This window comes from Helianthus annuus, chromosome 11, assembly GCF_002127325.2.
Source record: "Helianthus annuus cultivar XRQ/B chromosome 11, HanXRQr2.0-SUNRISE, whole genome shotgun sequence".
Classification (NCBI taxonomy): Eukaryota; Viridiplantae; Streptophyta; class Magnoliopsida; order Asterales; family Asteraceae; genus Helianthus; species Helianthus annuus.
In genome coordinates, this window is record NC_035443.2 from 163489172 (window position 1) to 163511427 (window position 22256).

The following is a 22256-nucleotide window of genomic DNA, read 5'->3' on the forward strand; positions in this document are numbered from 1 at the left end:
CGGGAGGGTATGGCTTGAATGTGATCGTGGTGGTGAGCACCAGAGTACAGCAACACTTAGAAAAGCTGGAAGCAAAAAAAAACCGGTTGCCCGTTTTACCTGCTGGCTGTCCGAACCACCCGTATGAAACCTGGGAGATAAAAGACGGAACAATTGAACATAACCACGAACTTTGTGAGGACTTGTCGGCCCACGCGTTTGTGCGAAGGTTTACTCCAAGCGAAATGAAACTGATCGAGCAGCTGACAGCTCAAAACATGGAGCCGCGCAAAATATTTCAAACGATAAGGAAGCAGGACCCCGACAGGTTTCATGTTCAGAAAGACGTTCAAAACGTTGTAGCGAAGATTAGAGCCGAACAAAGACAAGGATTGACTCCCATGCAGTCACTAGAAAATGTGCTGGTAAACAACGACTTTATTTACGAGACACGGGAAGAACCCGGAACAGAGATCGTAACAGAGATCTTCTTTCTTCATCGGGACTCGAGAGTCATGTGGCGTGCATTCCCCCACGTCATGATGATCGATGCGACGTACAAGACAAGCATATACAATATGCCCTTTATCCAGATTGTTGGTATGACGCCTACCAACAAATCGTTTATTATCGCGCATGCCGTTGTTAGTAAAGAACGGGGTGATAACTTTGTGTGGGTGCTTGAGAGGGTTAAGTCAATGTTGGATGAATGTATGGAGCCACGTGTGATTTTAACGGATAGAGACCTAGCCCTTATGGGCGCGTGTGCTAAAGTATTTCCAGACGCCTCCAGGCTTCTTTGCAGGTGGCACATACAACAGAATGTTATGAAGCACTGCAAGGGTGCCTTCACAGACGAAGACTGGAAGAAATTTTTGTCATTCTGGGGGACATTGATTGAGTCTCCATCCATACCCATCTACGACTACCACTTGCGCAACATGCGAAAGCGACTTGTGGAGTGCAAACGTTCTAGTAAGTTTTTCTAATAACATACGACTCACCTATGCAAATTTTATTAAATTATTTTTACTTTTTAGTAGTCTTCAAATACGTGTACGATAACTGGCTAAAATACTATAAGGAGATGTTTGTCTTTGCGTGGACTGATAAGAGGCGCAACTTTGGTAATCGTACTACAAACAGAGTTGAGAGCCAACACGCCAACTTAAAGAGATACGTCCTAGATAGGAGCTCGCTGGACCGTGTAGTTGGTTGTGTCCGGGATATAGTTGAGACACAGTTCGGTGAAATAAGGAAGACTTTTCGAGAAAGCATCGAAAAAACAATGAAACACCACAAACACCCGATGTTTCAACACCTAGTTGAAAAAGTATCTCATACAGCCCTTGACTTGTTGCATGGAGAGGCAATTAGGAAGCTAGATGTCTTGGAGCGCTTTAATTCATCATGTGGTTGCCAAATGTGGCACAGCTGTGGGTTGCCCTGTGCTTGTAGGATAGAAAAGTACATGCGTGAAGGTAATAATTGTTAAACGTACAACACTTGTGTGATATATTTCCTTTTTTCATTTTACTTAAACAATATTGTTTTTAACCGTGCAGAGCGTCCGATTCAACTCGAAGACATAGACGTGTTTTGGCGGAAACTTAACTTCCAAAGTTGTAAATTGATAGACGACTCCGTTGACGTGGTCGAAGAGCTAGATGTTGTTAGACAACAATTACAGTCGCACCCCCCAGCTCAGCAAAAAAGCCTGCTTTCAAAGATTAAAGCGGTGTTGACTCCAACGAAATCTACCAAGAAACCACCGGTTGTCCAACAAAATACTCGTGGCCGACCAACAACAAAGCAGGTACAAGAAAGGTTGGACGAGACCTCTCGTATAGATGAAGAATTGAAGAGAAGCTCCTTCGGTGATGCAAACATGTGCTTTGAAGGTTCACGACAAAGTAAGTACGATAAACCTCGCCACAGCTCGTACGTTCCGTCTCAGGCCTCACAACAGTCGGTTATAAGGTCCCAAAAACCCAAAGCGAGCCTAAGCCGTTCAAAGAGTTCTAAGAAGAAAGAGACACGAGATGATCACGGTTTTCCTTTAATCATTGGGGACGAGTACGTGGGAATCATCGAACAGTTTAAGTATGCCATTCCGCCAGTGTTCCATCCGTACGTCTCGTGCATACGAGATGTGATGCCGGACGGTCATTGTGGGTTTCGGTCTGTGGCTGTGGGCTTAGGGATGGATCAGAGTTCATGGGGGCTTATTCGAAGGGACCTTGTCCAAGAAATGGATCAGAACGAATCGATCTGGTTCCCAATATTTGAAGCATGGGCTGAAGGTTATTTTTACACGCATCGTCAGGGCCTAATTTGGGATTCAGTGGCCGGTTGTGGGGAGAATCGCTGGATGGACTTCCCCTTTGCAGGACTTCTTATTGCACAAACGTACGGTATCGGGGTGCACCTGTTAACGACAACCATGGGTGCGAGTTCCACTTACTTCCCAATACTAAGTCCTCCGGCTAATCAACAACCATTATTCATAACGCTTACACATGTTAACGAGAACTACTTCATACATGTTAAGCTGGAAGGGGATAATCCTATGCCACCAGCACACGGGCTATGGTTGACCCACCGAAGACCCCATATAGAACAATGGGAAGATATGTACTTGCCACGTCTAGAATGGTATACATCGATAATGAATCCTCGGCCAAGATCAAACCCCAGTCTTGATTACATAGATAGTTATACGGAAGAATGATTTTTGTAATTAATAGTATTTTTTGTAATTAATAGTATTTTTTTGTAATTAATAGTATTTTTTTTTGTAATTAATAGTATTTTTTTGTAATTAATACTATTTTTTTTGTAATTAATAGTATCTTTTTTGTAATTAATAGTATTTTTCTATAATTTTCTACAAATTCTATAATTTTTATTATAATTTCTATCATTATTCTATAATTAGAATTCATTAAAACAGGTTAATAAAAATTTAATAAAAAAATACCAGTAGACGACTCGTATAGAGCTAGACGGGTCGTATACGTTTGACCAAAAGACCATTTAGCCTCTGATATGCCCCCAATCTAGGCTTATTTCAGGGGCTAAAAAGTAATTTTACTTAATCCAGACGCCTCGTATAGAGCTATACGGGTAGTCTACATTTGACCAAAAGACCATTTAGCCCCTGATATGCCCCCAATCTAGGCTTATTTCAGGGGCTAAAAAGTAATTTTACTTAATCTAGACGCCTCGTATAGAGCTATACGGGTAGTCTATTTGAGCGGGTTTTTGAAAATTTAAATTTTGAATATCTCAATTTCAAAATTTGAATTCTTTGAAAATGGACGCTTCGTATAGACCTGTACGGGTCATCTATTTGAGCGGTAACAATTCTTTTACTTTAAATTTGAATTTTGAAAATATTTTATGTTAATTACTATTTTACCCCTGAAAGTCCCCAGTATAGCCCTTTAACAGGGGCTCAAAGGTAATTTAGAAGCGTAGACGACACGTACAGGTCTGTACGAGTAGTACAACTGAGGCGGCAACTTTAACACCTTTTCCTTTTTTAATTATTAAAAAAGTTTTATTAAATGACCATTTTGCCCCTGTATAGCCCTCAGTATAGGCATTAATTAGGGGCAAAATGGTAATTAACCACTCCAGAAATATCTTTTTGGTTTGGTTAATTACCATTTTGCCCCTGAAAAATGCCTATACTGGGGGCTATACAGGGGCAAAATAGTCATTTAACAAAAAGTATAGACGTCTCGTATAGCTCTATACGAGTCGTCTATGTTTTGTATAAGTCTGGGGGGGCCTACACGACACTGATTACACCCCCAAACAACAAAAACACACACATACGCACAAGACAGAGCTATACGCCTCGTACGTATTTCGACCGTATTTTTGAAGATTTGAAGCATCACCGGTACGTATTTCATCCCGTAGTTAAGTATTTTTGCCTCGTTTTTGCCTTTAGACCGTAGGTTTGCCCTGAAATTAGATTTTTGTTGGGTTTTGGGGGTTTGACTATAATGTTGAAGATGAACGAGTAGAACAGGACGCCGAGTATAACCCTATACGAGGGCTATACGAGGCTCTGATTTTTTTTTTTGTAATATTTTTATTATTGTTATTATTATTCTTTTTATTATTATTATTATTGTTATTATTGTTATTATTATTATTGTTATTATTATTACTATTATTGTTATTATTATTATTATTGTTATTATTCTTATTATTATTGTTTATTAATTATTATATTATAAATATTATTATTATTATTATTGTTGTTATTATTATTATTATTTATTAATTATATTATTATTATTATTATTATTATTATTATTATTGTTGTTGTTGTTGTTGTTGTTGTTTATTAATTATTATATTATACATATTAATATTATTATTATTATTATTATTGTTATTATTATTATTATTATTATTATTATTATTATTTATTAATTATTATATTATTATTATTATTATTATTATTATTGTTATTATTATTATTAATTATTGTTAATATTATTATTATTTATTAATTATTATTATTATTATTATAAACATTATTATTATTGTTATTAAATATTATTATTATTATTATTAATGTTATTATTATTATTATTTATTTAATTAATTATTTACTTATTTATTTATTTATTTATTATTGTTTTTATACGTATACGGTATTTATTTGCAGATTGATTATGGAGGACGATCTGATTCCGGGCGATGACATTCACGTAGAGCCGGTTCAGCAGGGTCCACGACGGAGACGGCGACCGCCTGTGGATACGCTGCAGGGGCATCCATATTTAGAGTTTCCCGACGGCACCGAGGCCGCCCGTCATTGCCAGAAGCTTAGGAGGATGTACATTGGATCGCATGCAGCGATCGATCGGGATGCGATGGACGGGATAGCTGAGACGCCGAGAGTGCGTCGGTTTATACCTGTCGATTCGCCTGGCATCGCCTTTTTGATTTGGCGCACACGCCGACCTACAGGGAGCTGCTGGTCGAGTTCCTTTCGTCATTCACATTTTACCCTCCTGGGGTCCCAGTGCCGCTCCCGCACCCACGTGCTCCTCCTCCGCCTGAGGTTTCTTTCAGGCTTGCTGGCGTTATGCGTTCGATGACGCTAGCAGAGTTTGCGGTGCATTGCGGTTTATACATGCAGGAGGAGATTGAGACTGAGATTTACACAGCGGGGCTAGTGGTGGTTGAAAAACCCACTCTTGTAGGGTTTTGGCAGGTGATTGCGGGGGCGGATCATTGGGAGCACGAGAAGTCGAAGGGGAGGGTGTCGTTTGTTAGGGACCCACTGTACAGATATGTACGTTTATTATGGCAATTATTGTGATTATATGTACTGTTTATTAATCTCTGTTTTTTGTATTTCGCTAACACTATCTGCAGGTATCTGCACCATTTGCTCGCTACTTCTATTTCAGCGCGCGGCTACAGCCGTGAGTGGTGTACGACCACAGATCTTTTTTTCCTTTATTGTTTGTTGTATAGGAGGCCGTGCGCGCTAGCACACGGTCTAGCCCAGTACTACGCCTACGCCCATCACCGGCAGGAGCGCGGATTTTTGTATGGCTGGGCGTACGTGACCGTCATTGCCCGTTCATTGGGCCTCGTACCACACCAGGACCCACATCTACGGACGCCGCCAGTCATGCCGACGCGGATGGGTTTTCAGACGCTGTGGGGGATGAAGGTAATCAAGAGGTTCGCCGTTGGCCCGCGGTTTAAAAACCGCGAGGGGGGCGTATGGACAGAGGAGGCCCTACCAGAGCATTTCGAGCTCGTTCATCCTCCTGCAGATCCTGCTGATGCAGTGCTCGTGGAGGACCCTCCGGAGGATGTAGACGGTGCAGCGGTGCCACAGCCACCGCCACCTGCCGGGGCACCTCAGTTTCCACGACACATTATTCCAGGTCATGCCCCCGGAGCTGCGCTACATCCGGATGTACGAGCCGAGCTTGACAGGCTCAACGATTTGGTAGGTTGGCTGGTACGGGCGGAGCAGGATAGACGAGAGAGAGAGGGATTACCCCCGATACCGCTTCCACCGGTTCGAGCACCACATCAGCAGCACCAGCCGCAGCAGCAGCATCAGGATTCGGATTCGGATTTGGATGCATAGACCTGTTGTTGTTTTTATTTTTATTATGGATGTACAAACTTATCTTATATATTTTTGTTTTGGATGTAAAAAGTTATCTTATATATGTCATATTTATTTTTGTTTTCAGTTATTCGGTTACTTAATGATTGTTGTCTTAAATTTATATAATACGGAAACAAAATATGTTTTGAATATAATACGGAAACAATATATCCATTGAATATAATACGGAAACAATATTTGAAAGAGATAAAATGTTAATCGAAAGAATAATATTTAAAAAAGCAAAATGTTAAAAACAATATAATATTTAATCGATATAATATATTTAAAGAGCCGATTTTTAAAATAGTTGATTTTTAAAAAACAAAAACTTTTTATAGTGTAAAAAACAAAAAAAAAAAAAACAAAAAAAACTTTTTTTAAAACCATAAAAATTTTCAACAAATAAACATCCAAAAAACCATACCAAAACCCACCAAAACACCCCTCATTTCAGCCAAAAAAAAACCAACTTTAGACGCCTCGTATAGGGCTGTACCCTTCGTATAGGGTTCCTTAAACGTCGTGCCTGACACCCTCTGAGACCACCTTGAATTCAGTGCATATACGCCTCGTATAGAGCTATACGAGGCGTCTAGGGCACAAAAAGTGTGAAAATAGGCGGAGAAGGTGTCCGGATATCTGGAGCCTTCTGTAATAACTCTCATTAAAATCCATAATTAGGATGATAATTAGTCAATAAGAAAACCCTAATTGAGACACCCAAGTAATTCTGCACTAACCCTAAAATTTTCAGAATAATTGAAATCAGGATCAGGGCCCCTAAAACTCAAGGGGGTTAAACCCTAGTTGATAATTACCAACAATTTTCATTGTCACAGTAGAATTTGAGAAAATAGTTGAGTCATGCAAGCTAGTCCCGTACCCAGCTAGCCTATGTAATTAGACTGCACCCCTTACGGACCGTAAGGGGAAATGCCATACGGTCCGTAAGCATGTCTCAAAAATCACTATAAATAGCAGACCTTGGCAGTAGCTTTCTGAAGTTGAAACGACGTAAGAACTCTCTGTAGACGTCGACTTATAGCAAGAACAGTCCCAAAACACACCCTAAATATCGAAACGCTGCCGCAAAACAGGGTAATAACTCGATCGCTATTACGATTCATTTTCCGACTGATCAATATATCCAATGGATGTTTAAGTGCCGCCCATATAGGGTTATACTTTGTCGTTCGTCGTTAAATCGATGGATGTTTAAGTATTGCACTTTGTCGTTCGTTGTGAGAATTTGATCTCGTGAGTTATCGTAACTGCTGTATTGATCACTAACCCGGTTTTGTGTGCATTATTATTAAATTAAGTTAACAAGGCTAAATCATATTCCGCCCGTGTTAAATCTGCAATGTGAGTCATTCTCTTTTTATCAAATGTTTTACAATACTCCAAATTATTTTCAGAATTATAAATTACAGTGATTAAGTTTATGTAATCACCAAATTACAGCCAGTATGTGGGGTATTGTGCACATTACTACTGATCTAATCACATTAGGTGGGCGAACCTAAAATTAAGTGATACACGTCATTCATTGGGGCAGCCAATGGTGATATGACCACAGTCACAGATCCGGTCGAGTGACAAATACTGTGGGTAGTTGGTAGATATCAGAAACATATGTAAAAACTCTTAATACTGTAAATTATAATAAATGAGTCATTTTAGTAAACTGAATGATTCACTCAGTATTTCCCACTGACAAAACCTTTTTCAAACATGTTTCAGGTGATCTATTGTAATTCAGGAAAAGTGCTGGGAAGCATTTCAAGCTTAAGATAGTGGCTCATTATAAAATAAGGAAATATGTTTTGTAAAAATAAAGATTTCTCAGTAAAATCTTGTTATTGTAAATTATCGGGGTTTTATCCCGAATTGTGAAATAAAATAATCGGGAAAAGTTTTTAGCTTTAAAACGATCCTGATGGAAAAATTCCGCTGCTAAAATCACATAAATAAATATCACGGGATTTCTGTCCCGCGGCTCCTGAAACGGGTAAAACCGGGTCGGGGGCCGTGACAGAAATGAGGTGGTATCAGAGCCACTGAGTTAAGCTAATTAAGTATTTAGAGATACTTAATTTTTCCTGATTACTATTATGTGATTATGTGTTTTATTAAACTGATTATTTGTTAGTTACAGTATGGGTAAGCAAAAGCTGCAAGATATCTATCTTAAATTAGATAGGTCAGTCTATGAAGAGGGAAGTTCATCTTCAAAACTCCCTACAATTCCTGAAGAAGGAATATTTGTGCGAAAAGCACAATATGAGAAACCGCTTTCTCCTAGAAAAAGGAGTATGATTATTAAGAAAAGTAAAAAGCAAATCCGAGAAAAGAGGATTAAAAAGGAAACCCAGGAATTAATCAATAAATCACCTTGGGAAGACAAGCTAGATGAGAAATGGGCAAATTTGTATATGCTAGCTACAGTAGCAGAACATGCAAATCTTTAAAAACCCTAAGTCTAGTAATAGCACTTCCCAGTAAATAAATAAATAAATCCGAGTGTGTTCTTTCCTGTTATTTTGTACAAATAGTGTGCAATAAAACTTTGATGTTTATTTGTTAAACTTTGTTCCAAAGTTTTAACTTAGTATTTTGTGCATTTTGCATATATGCTACACAGCATGAATGAGATATCTGAAGCCTTTCAGAACCTCGATCTTTACCCGGTGAATGTAGAAGTTTCCCAAGATTTCACTGGATACTTTGCTGATGTGGAACAACCTGTAGAATTCAATGCTCCACCTTTGACAAAGCCAAAACGAAAGAAAAGAAAGAATTATGTATGGGGTAGTCGTATCCGTAGGAAAAAGCCAGCCCCGAAACTTCCTAAAATAAACAACCCTTTAGGAAAAGGAAAAGAAATTGTAATCAAAGAAAGCACTAAACAGCAAGAGATGGAAACTGAAGTCAAGAAAGATTCTAGGCAAATGGAGAAACAGTTTGAGGAATATTCTAAAGATATAGAAATGGAAGTAGGACAAGGTTCTAGACCAACTCAGATAGAAATTGGAGAGAGCTCAAACCAAAACCAAAACCAGGGAATAACTTTTCAGGATGAAATAGATTTTCTATTGGCAAACTGTGAGACTATTCAACATGTCAATACGAATGTTTTTACCTATCCTAGTGAAAATCCACTCCCAGTGAATTTTGAACCAGCAATTCCAGAACCAATAGTCCACTCTCAACCTGTAGAAATGGACGAATGGTGGAGAAATGATTGGCAATTTCAAAATATTGTCAACGACCCTTATTCCTTTTTTCCACAATTCGATCCAGAACCCCTACCTAATCCACCAATAAGTAACGAAAATATGGCGGAACTTCGCCATTATGGTGAAGAATTGATGGATGCAGGAAATAGAATCAGGGAGATAGGGGGACAAATTGCCTGGAAATATGATGAAAGGGAAATGCGTTTTTAGAACGACAAGTGGTTAGAGATAGGAGGGTAATAAAACTATAGTTGTGTAAATAGTAAAATCAGTCTGTAACATAACTACGAATAAAACCCTGTAAAATATTTGTGTATAGTGATGCATACTATAACCGATATAAAATGGAATCGAGAAATCGATAGCTTTGACTATACGTGTATTGTAAATTGTCTGATTGTTTGTGTATAATTGCTATTTATCAAATACTAATAAAAATTATATATATATTATCAGATGGCAAATATTGGTAATGAACCGGTAAATGAGGTTAATCAGTCGGAGCAACATCCAGGGGATCAATATATGACTAGACAAGATATTGAAAATATTGTTGCTCAAGGGATAGCCAATGCTATTCCAGCATTCATTGCTGCTGTAAAAAGTCCAATCGAACCACAACATATCGTTCCTAGTAAACGTACTTCTGAAGATAACTTCAGTAATAGTATAAATGGTGGCAATAATCATGATAATGAATCCCAGCACACGCCGCTCCCTAAGAAACTGAAAGCTGCAACACCTGGTTGCACATTCAAAGAATTTCTTGCTTGTAAACCCACTGAATTTGCAGGCAATGAAGGGGCAACTGCGTCACTGCGTTGGTTAGAGAAAACCGAAGCAGTAATTGCAATCAGTAAGTGTGCCAAAGATGATCAGGTCATGTACGCATCAAATCTGTTTAAAGAAGGAGCACTTGAATGGTGGAACACTGTGTTACAAGCTAAAGGAAGAAATAGGGCTTATGCTATGACTTGGGAGGAATTTAAGAATCTTGTAGAAAGAAAATTCTGTCCTGAGTATGAAAAGGAACAAATGGCAAATAAGTTCCTAACTCATCGGATGTTAGGTGTGGATTGTCGTGGTTATACTTCGACATTTTTTGAATATGCTAGAGTGGTACCAACACTGGCTTCGCCAGAACCGGTACTCATTTCTCGCTATATTTGGGGATTAATTAGCGAAATTCGCAATATCCTTAAGGCTGCGAGACCTCGCACTATTGACGATGCTGTAGAATTAGCTAACACTCTGACTGATGAATTGATACGCACAAGAGATGAAGACAGGAAGAAGGAACTAGCTCAGAAAATTACCCAAGGATATAGGGTGGGTAATAGTAGTTTCAAGAAAAGAGGTGCAGGGCAATCTTCAACTTTGCCATTCTACAAAATTTGCAAAAAGAAACATTTTGGAAAATGTAACAAACTTTGCAATTTTTGCAAAACGCTAGGACATAGTGAAGAAAACTGCAGAAAGAAATCCCTAATTTGTTACAATTGTGGAGAAGCCGGACATTTCAAAACAGAATGTCCTAAGTTAGTTAAACCAGTAGACAACAAAACCAAGGGCGACCGAAGGAGCTACTAAGAAGAATGCCAGAGCATTCCAGCTAACCACTCAAGAAGCAGAGCTCATCCCGGATGTGATAGCCGGTACGTTTTTAGTTCACGACGTTTTTGCAAAAGTATTGTTTGACTCTGGTGCAAACCAAAGTTTTATAAATACTTCATTCTGCCAAGCTCTTAAGTTACCCTTAACTACCGTTAGGCAGATTTTTACGGTTGAAACCGCAGATGGGAATTCAGTAAAAATCAATCAGGTTTTGCAAAAAGTAGAAATAGAACTTTCAGGTCATAAATTTGCTGCAAACCTATTACCTATGAAATTAGCTGAATTTGATGTTGTGTTAGGAATGGATTGGTTAATAGTCAACCATGCTCAAATCATTTGTGATAAAAACTCCATAGAAATTCAATCACCTACTGGAGAAGTAATCATGATTACAGGAGATAAACCTCGAAAGCCACTGAAGTTCATATCAGTAATGAAAGTTGCTAATTATGAACAAAAACAAGGAATAATATATATGATTTCAGTAATCATTAGTACTAAAGGTAAGGAACTTAAGGAAATTCCTGTAGTCTCAGAATACCCAGATATATTTCCAGAAGATTTACCTGGGTTACCACCAGATAGGGAGGTAGAATTTAGGATTCATCTAATTCCAGGAACTACACCGATAGCCAAGGCACCCTATCGATTAGCTCCTACCGAAATGCTAGAATTGAAAAAGCAATTAGATGAATTACTAAGCAAAGGATTTATACAACCTAGTTCATCCCCTTGGGGTGCACCAGTGTTGTTTGTGAAAAAGAAAGATGGATCGATGAGAATGTGTATCGATTATAGAGAGTTGAATAAGGTTACAATTAAGAATCGATACCCATTACCTAGGATTGATGATCTTTTCGATCAATTACAAGGCGCTAGGTACTTTTCTAAGATAGACTTGCGCTCCGGATATCATCAATTAAAGGTTCAAGAAGAAGACATACCTAAAACTGCTTTTAGAACTAGGTATGGACATTATGAGTTTACAGTCATGCCCTTTGGGTTAATAATGCACCTACAGCATTCATGGACATGATGAACAGGATCTGTAAACCATATTTGGATAAATTTGTAATTGTTTTCATAGACGATATACTTATTTATTCAAAAAGTCAGGACGAACATTGTCAGCAGTTGCATGCACTCTTAACTTTGTTAAGAAAAGAAAAATTGTATGCCAAATTTTCGAAGTGTGAATTTTGGCTACAAGAAGTGCAATTCTTAGGACACATGGTGAATCATGAAGGTATTCATGCAGATCCTGCTAAGATAGAACCAATTACCAATTGGAAGGTTCCACAAACCGCAATGGAAATTAGAAGTTTTATAGGTTTAGCTGGATATTATAGACGGTTTATTAAGGATTTTTCCAAGATAGCTGTACCATTAACTAAGCTAACCTGTAAAGCCATTAAGTTTGAATGGGGACCTAAACAAGAAGAAGCCTTTAGAATCTTGAAGCAGAAATTAACCAATGCTCCAATCTTAGCCTTACCAGAAGGAACAGAGGATTTTGAAGTATATTGTGATGCTTCAAAATTAGGATTCGGATGTGTGTTAATGCAACGCAAGAAGCTAATTGCGTATGCTTCCAGACAATTGAAAAAGCACGAGGAAAACTATACGACTCATGACTTAGAATTAGGAGCTATAGTTTTTGCCCTTAAGATATGGAGACATTATCTGTATGGAAGTAAGTTTCCTGTTTATACAGATCATAAAAGTTTAAAGTATATATTTGAGCAAAAAGAGTTAAATATGAGGCAAAGAAGATGGATGGAAATCCTGAGTGATTACGACTGTGATATTCAATATCACGAAGGAAAGGCAAACGTAGTTGCAGATGCCTTGAGTCGTAAGTATCATGAGAAGCAAAGGCGAGTCCGTGCTCTTAGAATAAATCTACGAGTAGATTTAATGGAACAATTGAAAGAAATTCAGGAAACGACAATTAAGGACGATGCCGAAGGAATGAAAGGTTACCTAAAAGAATTGGAACAAGGAAATGATGGAATTTGGAAATTCCACAAAAGCAGAATTTGGGTACCTAAACAGGGAAATTTAAGATCAAAGATTTTAGAGGAAGCTCATAAATCTAGGTATACTGTACATCCAGGAAACAATAAGATGTACCAAGATTTAAGAAAGAATTTCTGGTGGATAGGAATGAAAAAGGATATAGCCGAATACGTATCTAAATGTCTAACTTGTTCACAAGTTAAAGCCGAACATCAGAAACCTGCAGGACTACTACAACAGTTAGAAATGCCTGTATGGAAATGGGAACTCATAACAATGGACTTTGTTACTAAGTTACCCAAAACCAGAATAGGTAACGATGCGATTTGGGTAATTGTGGATCGATTAACCAAATCTGCTCATTTTCTACCTATGAAAGAAACCTTTAGCATGGAAAGGTTAGCCAAGTTGTATGTGGATGAAATAGTATCCTTACATGGAGTCCCACTCTCCATTGTATCGGATAGAGATAGTCGTTTCACTTCCCGTTTCTGGACAAGCTTCTAAGAAGCAATGGGAACCCGACTTAATCTAAGCACTGCATATCATCCACAAACAGACGGACAAAGTGAAAGGACGATCCAAACTCTAGAAGACATGCTCCGAGCATGTGTAATTGACTTTGGTGGTAATTGGGATAACCATTTACCATTAATCGAATTCTCCTATAACAATAGTTATCACTCAAGCATCGAAGCCGCTCCATTCGAAGCACTGTATGGACGCAAGTGCAGAACTCCCGTATGTTGGGCAGAAATAGGAGAAAGTCAATTATCAGGTCCAGAAATCGTGCAAGAAACCACAGATAAGATAACTCAAATCAAGGAAAGATTGAAAACAGCCAGAGATCGTCAGAAAAGCTATGCAGACAATCGCCGCAAGCCACTAGAATTCCAGATAGGAGACAAAGTACTTTTGAAAGTATCTCCTTGGAAAGGAGTAGTACGATTCGGTAAGAAAGGAAAACTGAGTCCAAGATATGTTGGACCATTCCCAGTAACCCAACGAATAGGACCAGTAGCTTATCGCTTACAACTACCAGAAGAACTAGCTGGAGTACATGATGTATTTCATGTATCCAATCTCAAGAAATGTCTATCAGACGAATCCCTGGTAGTACCTCTTCAAGATGTGGAGGTAAATGAAAAGCTGAAATTCATAGAGAAACCCTTACAAATAGAAGACCAGAAGGTCAAGTTTCTCAAACACAAGCGACTAGTGCTGGTGAAAGTCAAATGGAATTCGAAGAGGGGACCAGAATATACTTGGGAACTGGAATCAGAAATGAAGCGAAAATACCCTCATCTATTTTCATGAATCTCGAGGACGAGATTTTCTTAAGGTGGGGAGGATGTAATAACTCTCATTAAAATCCATAATTAGGATGATAATTAGTCAATAAGAAAACCCTAATTGAGACACCCAAGTAATTCTGCACTAACCCTAAAATTTTCAGAATAATCGGAATCAGGATCAGGGCCCCTAAAACTCAAGGGGGTTAAACCCTAGTTGATAATTATCAACAATTTTCGTTGTCACAGTAGAAATTGAGAAAATAGTTGAGTCATGCAAGCTAGTCCCGTACCCAGCTAGCCTATGTAATTAGACTGCACCCCTTACGGACCGTAAGGGGAAATGCCATAGGGTCCGTAAGCATGTCTCAAAAATCACTATAAATAGCAGACCTTGGCAGTAGCTTTCTGAAGTTGAAACGACGTAAGAACTCTCTGTAGACGTCGACTTATAGTAAGAACAGTCCCAAAACACACCCTAAATATCGAAACGCTGCCGCAAAACAGGGTAATAACTCGATCGCTATTACGATTCATTTTCCGACTGATCAATATATCCAATGGATGTTTAAGTGCCGCCCATATAGGGTTATACTTTGTCGTTCGTCGTTAAATCGATGGATGTTTAAGTATTGCACTTTGTCGTTCGTTGTGAGAATTTGATCTTGTGAGTTATCGTAACTGCTGTATTGATCACTAACCCGGTTTTGTGTGCATTATTATTAAATTAAGTTAACAAGGCTAAATCATATTCCGCCCGTGTTAAATCTGCAATGTGAGTCATTCTCTTTTTATCAAATGTTTTACAATACTCCAAATTATTTTCAGAATTATAAATTACAGTGATTAAGTTTATGTAATCACCAAATTACAGCCAGTATGTGGGGTATTGTGCACATTACTACTGATCTAATCACATTAGGTGGGCGAACCTAAAATTAAGTGATACACGTCATTCATTGGGGCAGCCAATGGTGATATGACCACAGTCACAGATCCGGTAGAGTGACAAATACTGTGGGTAGTTGGTAGATATCAGAAACATATGTAAAAACTCTTAATACTGTAAATTATAATAAATGAGTCATTTTAGTAAACTGAATGATTCACTCAGTATTTCCCGCTGACAACCTTTTTCAAACATGTTTCAGGTGATCTATTGTAATTCAGGAAAAGTGCTGGGAAGCATTTCAAGCTTAAGATAGTGGCTCATTATAAAATAAGGAAATATGTTTTGTAAAAATAAAGATTTCTCAGTAAAATCTTGTTATTGTAAATTATCGGGGTTTTATCCCGAATTGTGAAATAAAAATAATCGGGAAAAGTTTTTAGCTTTAAAACGATCCTGATGGAAAAATTCCGCTGCTAAAATCACATAAATAAATATCACGGGATTTCTGTCCCGCGGCTCCTGAAACGGGTAAAACCGGGTCGGGGGCCGTGACACCTTCTATAAACAGCTCATGATATCTATTTATTTGTTTGTGTAGGGTTTTATACTGAAATGAATTTATTTTCAAGTTTTGTTACATACCCCTGATTTATATATGAATCTTTCTTGTGTGTTCATAATAAAAAATTAATTCTTCTTAATATGTTTTTTGCATAATTTCTTTAGGTTTCTTGAATCTTGATTTCTGTTAAGTATGGAAGTGGTGAAGAAGAAAAACTACATGCTCATAAAAGAAGGGGCAGGCCTCAAAAACTGTTGATGAGTGAATCCGATGACGATATTGGAAAGATAGAGGATGAAGAGAACATGAATGTGAATGATGTTGTATCAAACAAAGATGGAAAGAAAAGAAACCGAAACAAGCAGGCCAAAGAAGAGGGTGACTTAATCAAAGACGAAAGTGAGTGGACTCAGGTTAACAACGGTTTTCGACTTACGCCAAGTAGGAGGAAAAGTAAGCCACGGCGTGCAGCTGAATCCGGTATCGAATGCAGTTGAAATTTGTGAATCTCTAGTCTGATTTTGTTAATCTGTTTTTTATTATGGTTGCTTCTTGCTAAGTATTTTAAGGTATGATTGAATGGTAAATGTGTTTTGCATTTGACACGTGTTCCTTTTTGAATCTGTAACAAAGTTCTTTTGCATCATATCAGTTGCATGTATAGATCTTATTCCAAATGTCTTTGTTTGTTCCCATAAGTGGCATGCTATGATGATGATGACGACGACAATAACTTGATCAAATATGTTGTTTATGTTGCTTGTTTGAGCTTAGTTTGTGTTTCATCTTCAGCATGGTATGTAAATGTTTTATATGTTCTCAAATGAAAAAAAATCCCTTGAGCAATTATCTAGTTGAACAATACATGACCATTGAATAGCAAAATTGCATAAATCTGCACGACTCTTATATATGATTTTTCTGTACTTTTTATTAGAACCGATAACTAAACTTAATTATGTTTGTTATGTATGTATTAACTTATAAGTTATGAACTCGGTAGTTATGATAAGTGATGGTGATGATGATAAGCGGGTGTATTTTAAACTGCCAAAGACAGTTATTCCCGCCAATATCAAACCGCCAAAATCATCACCTATATATATGAATGGTGTGTATTCCGGCACCAAGACAGTTTGCCACTATTCGAATTGTCCATTCCTTTCATTTCAGTTTTCTTATTCAAATATCATCTCTGCATATTCATTCGTTTAATCATCATGACTATCGAATCTTCGATACCATGTTTATCCGCTGCAAGTTTGGTTGAAGACCAACAATGTGGTATCAGAGCCACATCGGGAAAGAGTGCAGAAATCAGATCCACATTAACAACATTACCCTGTCAACACTGCATTAATGAACAGAATGATAAAGAAAGAAGGGTTCATCGGGTGAGATTATGTTATTATTGCCACCAGCCCGGACATCAAATATACTCGTGTAAATCAAAAGAAAATGACGAAGCAACTCAACCGATAAATCAAGCGGTTAATGCCGGAATTCAGAATCAAGGGAGTGATGCAGTTTGCCGTGACGAAATGATTGTCATCGGCACAGAGGGCGGCCAATGGGGCGATATATGGTATGTTAGTTCTGCATTTTCTCATCATTATGCTGGAAACTTAAATGTATTCAAACGTATAAAACATTTAGTTGGGGTTGAAACTAAGTCTGGGGAAAATGATTTTCTGTTCATTCGGGGCATAGGGTCGGTTGAAATAAAATCAAACAATGAACGATTAAGAATTCAAAGCGTTTTCTATACGCCGGAACTGGATCGGAATGTTTTGAGGATGTATCAATTAACTATGCAAGGATACACGGTTAATAAAACTGGAGACACTTGCAAGATTTTTCCGATGTTCTCGGCGCCGGTGGTAAACACAGTAAATGAAATATCTGGATTGTCAAAAGAGGAGGAATTGGATTTAAAGGCAAAATAGAGGGTAATGGACCTGAACGATGTGAATGAAAAACACAAAGAAAGTTATTTAAATTCCTATTTCGAGGATTTAAACTTATCCTCTCAAGAGCCTGACTTGAGTGTGATGATCATAAGAGCAATGGAGTTCCATGATTTCACTGATTGTAAATCATTACTGGAGATGATGGAAATCGAAGTGTGCTTTTGTACGCAACCAAACACAATGAAGTTTAGGGGAAAGTATTAGAATCGATGATTAAACTTAATTATGTTTGTTATGTATGTATTAACTTATAAGTTATGAACTCGGTAGTTATGATAAGTGATGGTGATGATGATAAGCGGGTGTATTTTAAACTGCCAAAGATAGTTATTCCCGCCAATATCAAACCGCCAAAATCATCACCTATATATATGAATGGTCCGGCGATGTATTCCGGCACCAAGACAGTTTGCCATTATTTGAATTATCCATTCCTTTCATGTAACACCCCGTGTTTTCGAATGTCAAAGTCAAAGTCAAAGTCTAAGTCAACTTTGACTTTCTTTGACTGTAAATAGTCTATTTTATGTTTTAGTTGTATTATGTGGAGTAAGTGTTGTAATCAGCAAGAATCGAAGTAATCGAATGCGTTAACGCGAACCGATCTACGACAGTGAATAGCAGGAAGTAACAATGCGATAAAGTTAACTAATCAGCAATCAAACCAATCTAACAATCATCAAACTCGAGACTCGAATTATGCGAATTGTGGTATTGTTATACGTGTGTGTGTGCCTTATGTGTTACTTGTGCGTGTTTACTTTATGTTTGGTGTGGTACTCAAGCAAATCAATCGAAAATCAAATCGAAACTCGAGAAGTAATCGAACTCAATCGAAACCGACATCGAAACGTGACTTATAGAAGATTGTATGTTAGATATAGTAGTTGGGACTGAAAGTAATTTGACTAGGAACTCTATCGTATTCGTATCATCGTCTATCGAAATCGAAACGTCGAAAACCGTCGCAAAATCCTTAACGTGTGTCGCGGATCGAACAGGAAGGATCCTGATCGAACAGGCCAGCCGATCGACTAGCATCTTGCCAGCCGATCGAGTAGCCCACTCGATCGGAGCTCCTGGCCGATCGGCTACCACTTTCCTCTTTTGGAAGCCTATAAATAGGGCTGTCCTTGTCTTCATTTCCACTTTTGGAAAGTTCTGACCGGCCAGCAACTATTCTTCATCTTTTATCAGATTTCTCTCAATCCCGGTAAGTTTTTACTCTAATTCTTGTACGTTTTTTATCATTACTTGATTCTACACCTTTCTATCTTTCAAAACTTGGATTCTAACCGTGAAATCACCAAGATCTAAGTGTTCTTGAGTAATGTCATCATGGTGTTCTTGAAGAACACCAAACTTTGGCCTCATTCAACCATGAATAGCTTAGATCTAACCGATTTCCACATAAACAAGTTAAGATCTATCAAGGATCTAAACATCTAAAAGTTGTGAAGGATTGAAAGAAGGAATCCCAACTTTCTTTCAACTCTTTTACATTCAATGCCTTTAAACCACTAGAAACGGAGCTTGAACCGGCTAACTAATCGTTCTAACAAGTTAAAAGGTTCAAGATTCGGATTCTATATACAAGGTTCACCGATTTTGGATTAGACTCTAAACCAACGTTCCGAACCGTTCACCGGCCGGACTTGGGTGATTCCTGTCCGAGCCGGAGAGACAAGTAAGAACGAAGGCATCATAGTTCAACTCGTTATCAAACTACCTCGATATAATGACAAGTAACCAGACGACCAAGTGTTAGACGAAAGGCCGACCAGGTCAGACTTGCTGGCCGAACGGCTAGGCTGATCGAACAACCCAACCGATCGGACACACCAGCCGATCGACCGGGCCAGCCGATCGGCTAGCACATGGCGTCCCACTTTTCCAAACTTTCGAGGTATAGTATTGACGAAGTAGTGTTCGATCGAATATGTCACTCGATTAGTGAACATTACTGTTCGGATCATGAGATACTATGCTTCAACACTTAATCGTTTTCACAACTCTTTCGTAGCAGGAAATGCCAGCCGATCGAACAGACTGTTCGATCGAGTGATATTCAGTTGAGGACCACTTCTGAAGTTCCTAGCCGATCGAGTGAGCTAGCCGATCGAGTGAGCTAGCCGATCGAACGAACCGTTCAATCGATCGACTTGAAAGGTAGGAACACTTCAGTGTTCTCAAATGCTGCAACGAAAACTTCAAAAGTTCAAATCCTCAAACACAAACACACCAGAGGAAGAAACAATCCACTCGAATGGCCCAGCCGATCGAGCCTACCGGCCGATCGAACAGGACTGTCCAACCGGACATACTAGCCGACTGAACAGCCCGTTAGATCGAACCTGCCGTTCGATCGACCAGCCCATTCGATCCATCCACCCTTGTTCACTTTTCCGTGAAACTTATCGTTATGCTATCGAACTATTTATGCTAATCCTACTCTCAGCGCTCCCTTCAATCCACAACCAATCATTGTGAGTATACTCGATCCCTTTTTTGCTTTTAGCACTTTTGGGTGTTACATACGTTACCTATCAAATCACAATCAAACACAAACTAATTGAACGCTGACCAATTGCATGTGCTACTTGACTAAATGAATGCTGTTTATTATGTTTACACGTGGAATGCTATCTACCTGCCTTAGCAACATAGTACTATAGTTTGGACTCAGCACCCGTTCACACGGGGGTTGTTAAGGACAATTACTTGCATGGATTACGGTGGTAATCATGTATTGTGAACCGTCTCGGACGGTCAACCCGCAGTCGTTGGTATCGATGGTCCCATGTCGATAATTAACATGCATCGTTTTCCTCTGTGTACGTGCCTGGTTATGCGTAAACTATTCGAACTCTATATGCTATTATCAAACTTGTGTGCTCACCTTTACATTTTATGTATTGACTTTATTTTAACGTATGTGACAGGTGCTTAATTTGCTAGGATGCTTAGGCGCTTGGTGATGAAATCGAGGCTAGGGAGTCTAGAAATAATAAACAATTGTCTGTAATAATAATTGAACCTGAGTTGTCGGAACGGAATTATTTTCCTAGTTGCTTTCTATGATAACTTGTTTATTTATTTGTGATACGGTATGGGACGTATCACTTAACTGAATTTGTAATAATAGTTGTTGTGGAAACTTCTGGACAATCTGTTTAGCTCAGTGTCGCGCCCCGATGATTCCGCCATCGGTTGGGGTGTGACAGATTGGTATCAGAGCCATAACTATAGGGAATTAGGTTAGACACGACCTAGTCTGGGTCCCTGTCTTAGAGACCTAGACTATGGTTAGGAACCAATAGACCCAGTTTATGTGCTTATTCTGCAACTCTTCACTATCATCGCACTCGAGTTTTCAATCAAAGTCAGGCGATTCAGTTGGGAATAGGTGTGAAAGCCGCAAACTCCTGACCAAACTGCCTGACTTGTGCTGATTTGATTCGTTTATTCATGCTTATCACATTATTTTCATCAACTAACAAGGGGGATTATACCAAATCAGGAGTGAAATCCATATTTTGATGCATAATCTCCCTTATTTCATTAAAAACAAGGAAGAAATTGCTAAGCCAAGGGGTGAAAACCCTGACTTTAGCAGTTTGTTCTTGAATTTATTTATCTCACCAAGGCCTCGATGGACTCCAATGACCTGAACTCACAAGTATGACCTAGGGAACGCGTGTGGAATGCCCAAGAATCGAGGCAGAAACACGACCTCTAGAGTCGAAAATGATGACAAGTCTACTGTGAATAGTCGAGTTGCCTTGGGTAGTCGATGTCTAGTAGCTGCAGACAATCTATCTCTCGATTTTATGTGTTCGATTTTGAGAACCGCAACCGCGTACTCTGAAGACTCGTTGATTTTATGTGTTTATGTGTGCTTTCTCTGTTTTGTGCTTATATTTGCTTTCTCTGTTTTGTGTTTATATTTTGGGATGTTATTCGATTCTGCCACCATTTCAATCGACACACACGACTCGTACTGTTATTCTATCCCTAATCGATCCCCAGTTGCTGCAATCTAGACGATATTACGATATGATGTGCTACACGACTAAGTAGGATGAATACGATACTATTCGATATGTTATACGAGCGACACGCAAGCTTTGAATGATAGGATCTTGAGGCAGTCAGAAAGCTATATGTGCTTATAAGGGAATTGTGTGATATTACCTGCTTCAGTGATTAAGTGCCTAGGTATTTACGTGTTTCTGTGTTTTGCGCTCTAGGTACTTATGTGCTTATGTGCTTCTCTGCTTCTGTGATTCTGTGCTCTGTGTACTTCTGTGCTCTATGATTATGTGTATCTGTGATTATGTGCCTATATGTTGCGAAATATGTGATTTGACGTGATTCTAAGCTTTAGTAGTCTAGACGTGTGAGGAGAGATTCGATTCGTTGTGTTGAGTCTCGTGACGATGTCTAATGCAGACCATGTCGTCGTCTGGATCCCGACACCGTTTGACTCGCCAAGAAAAGAGGGACCGAAGCCTCACTGCGAT

At 38.6% G+C, this 22256-nt stretch overlaps 1 protein-coding gene across 1 annotated transcript; it reads left to right on the forward strand.

Moving 5' to 3' along the window:
• The first annotated feature begins 380 nt into the window (after positions 1–380).
• On the forward strand, positions 381–2710 carry LOC110888699. The gene is made up of 4 exons (XM_035980149.1): positions 381–822; positions 1023–1460; positions 1545–1795; positions 2078–2710. Exons 1-4 carry the CDS (start codon positions 381–383, stop codon positions 2708–2710), a joined length of 1764 nt encoding a protein of 587 aa, XP_035836042.1.
• The last annotated feature ends 19546 nt before the right edge of the window (positions 2711–22256 follow it).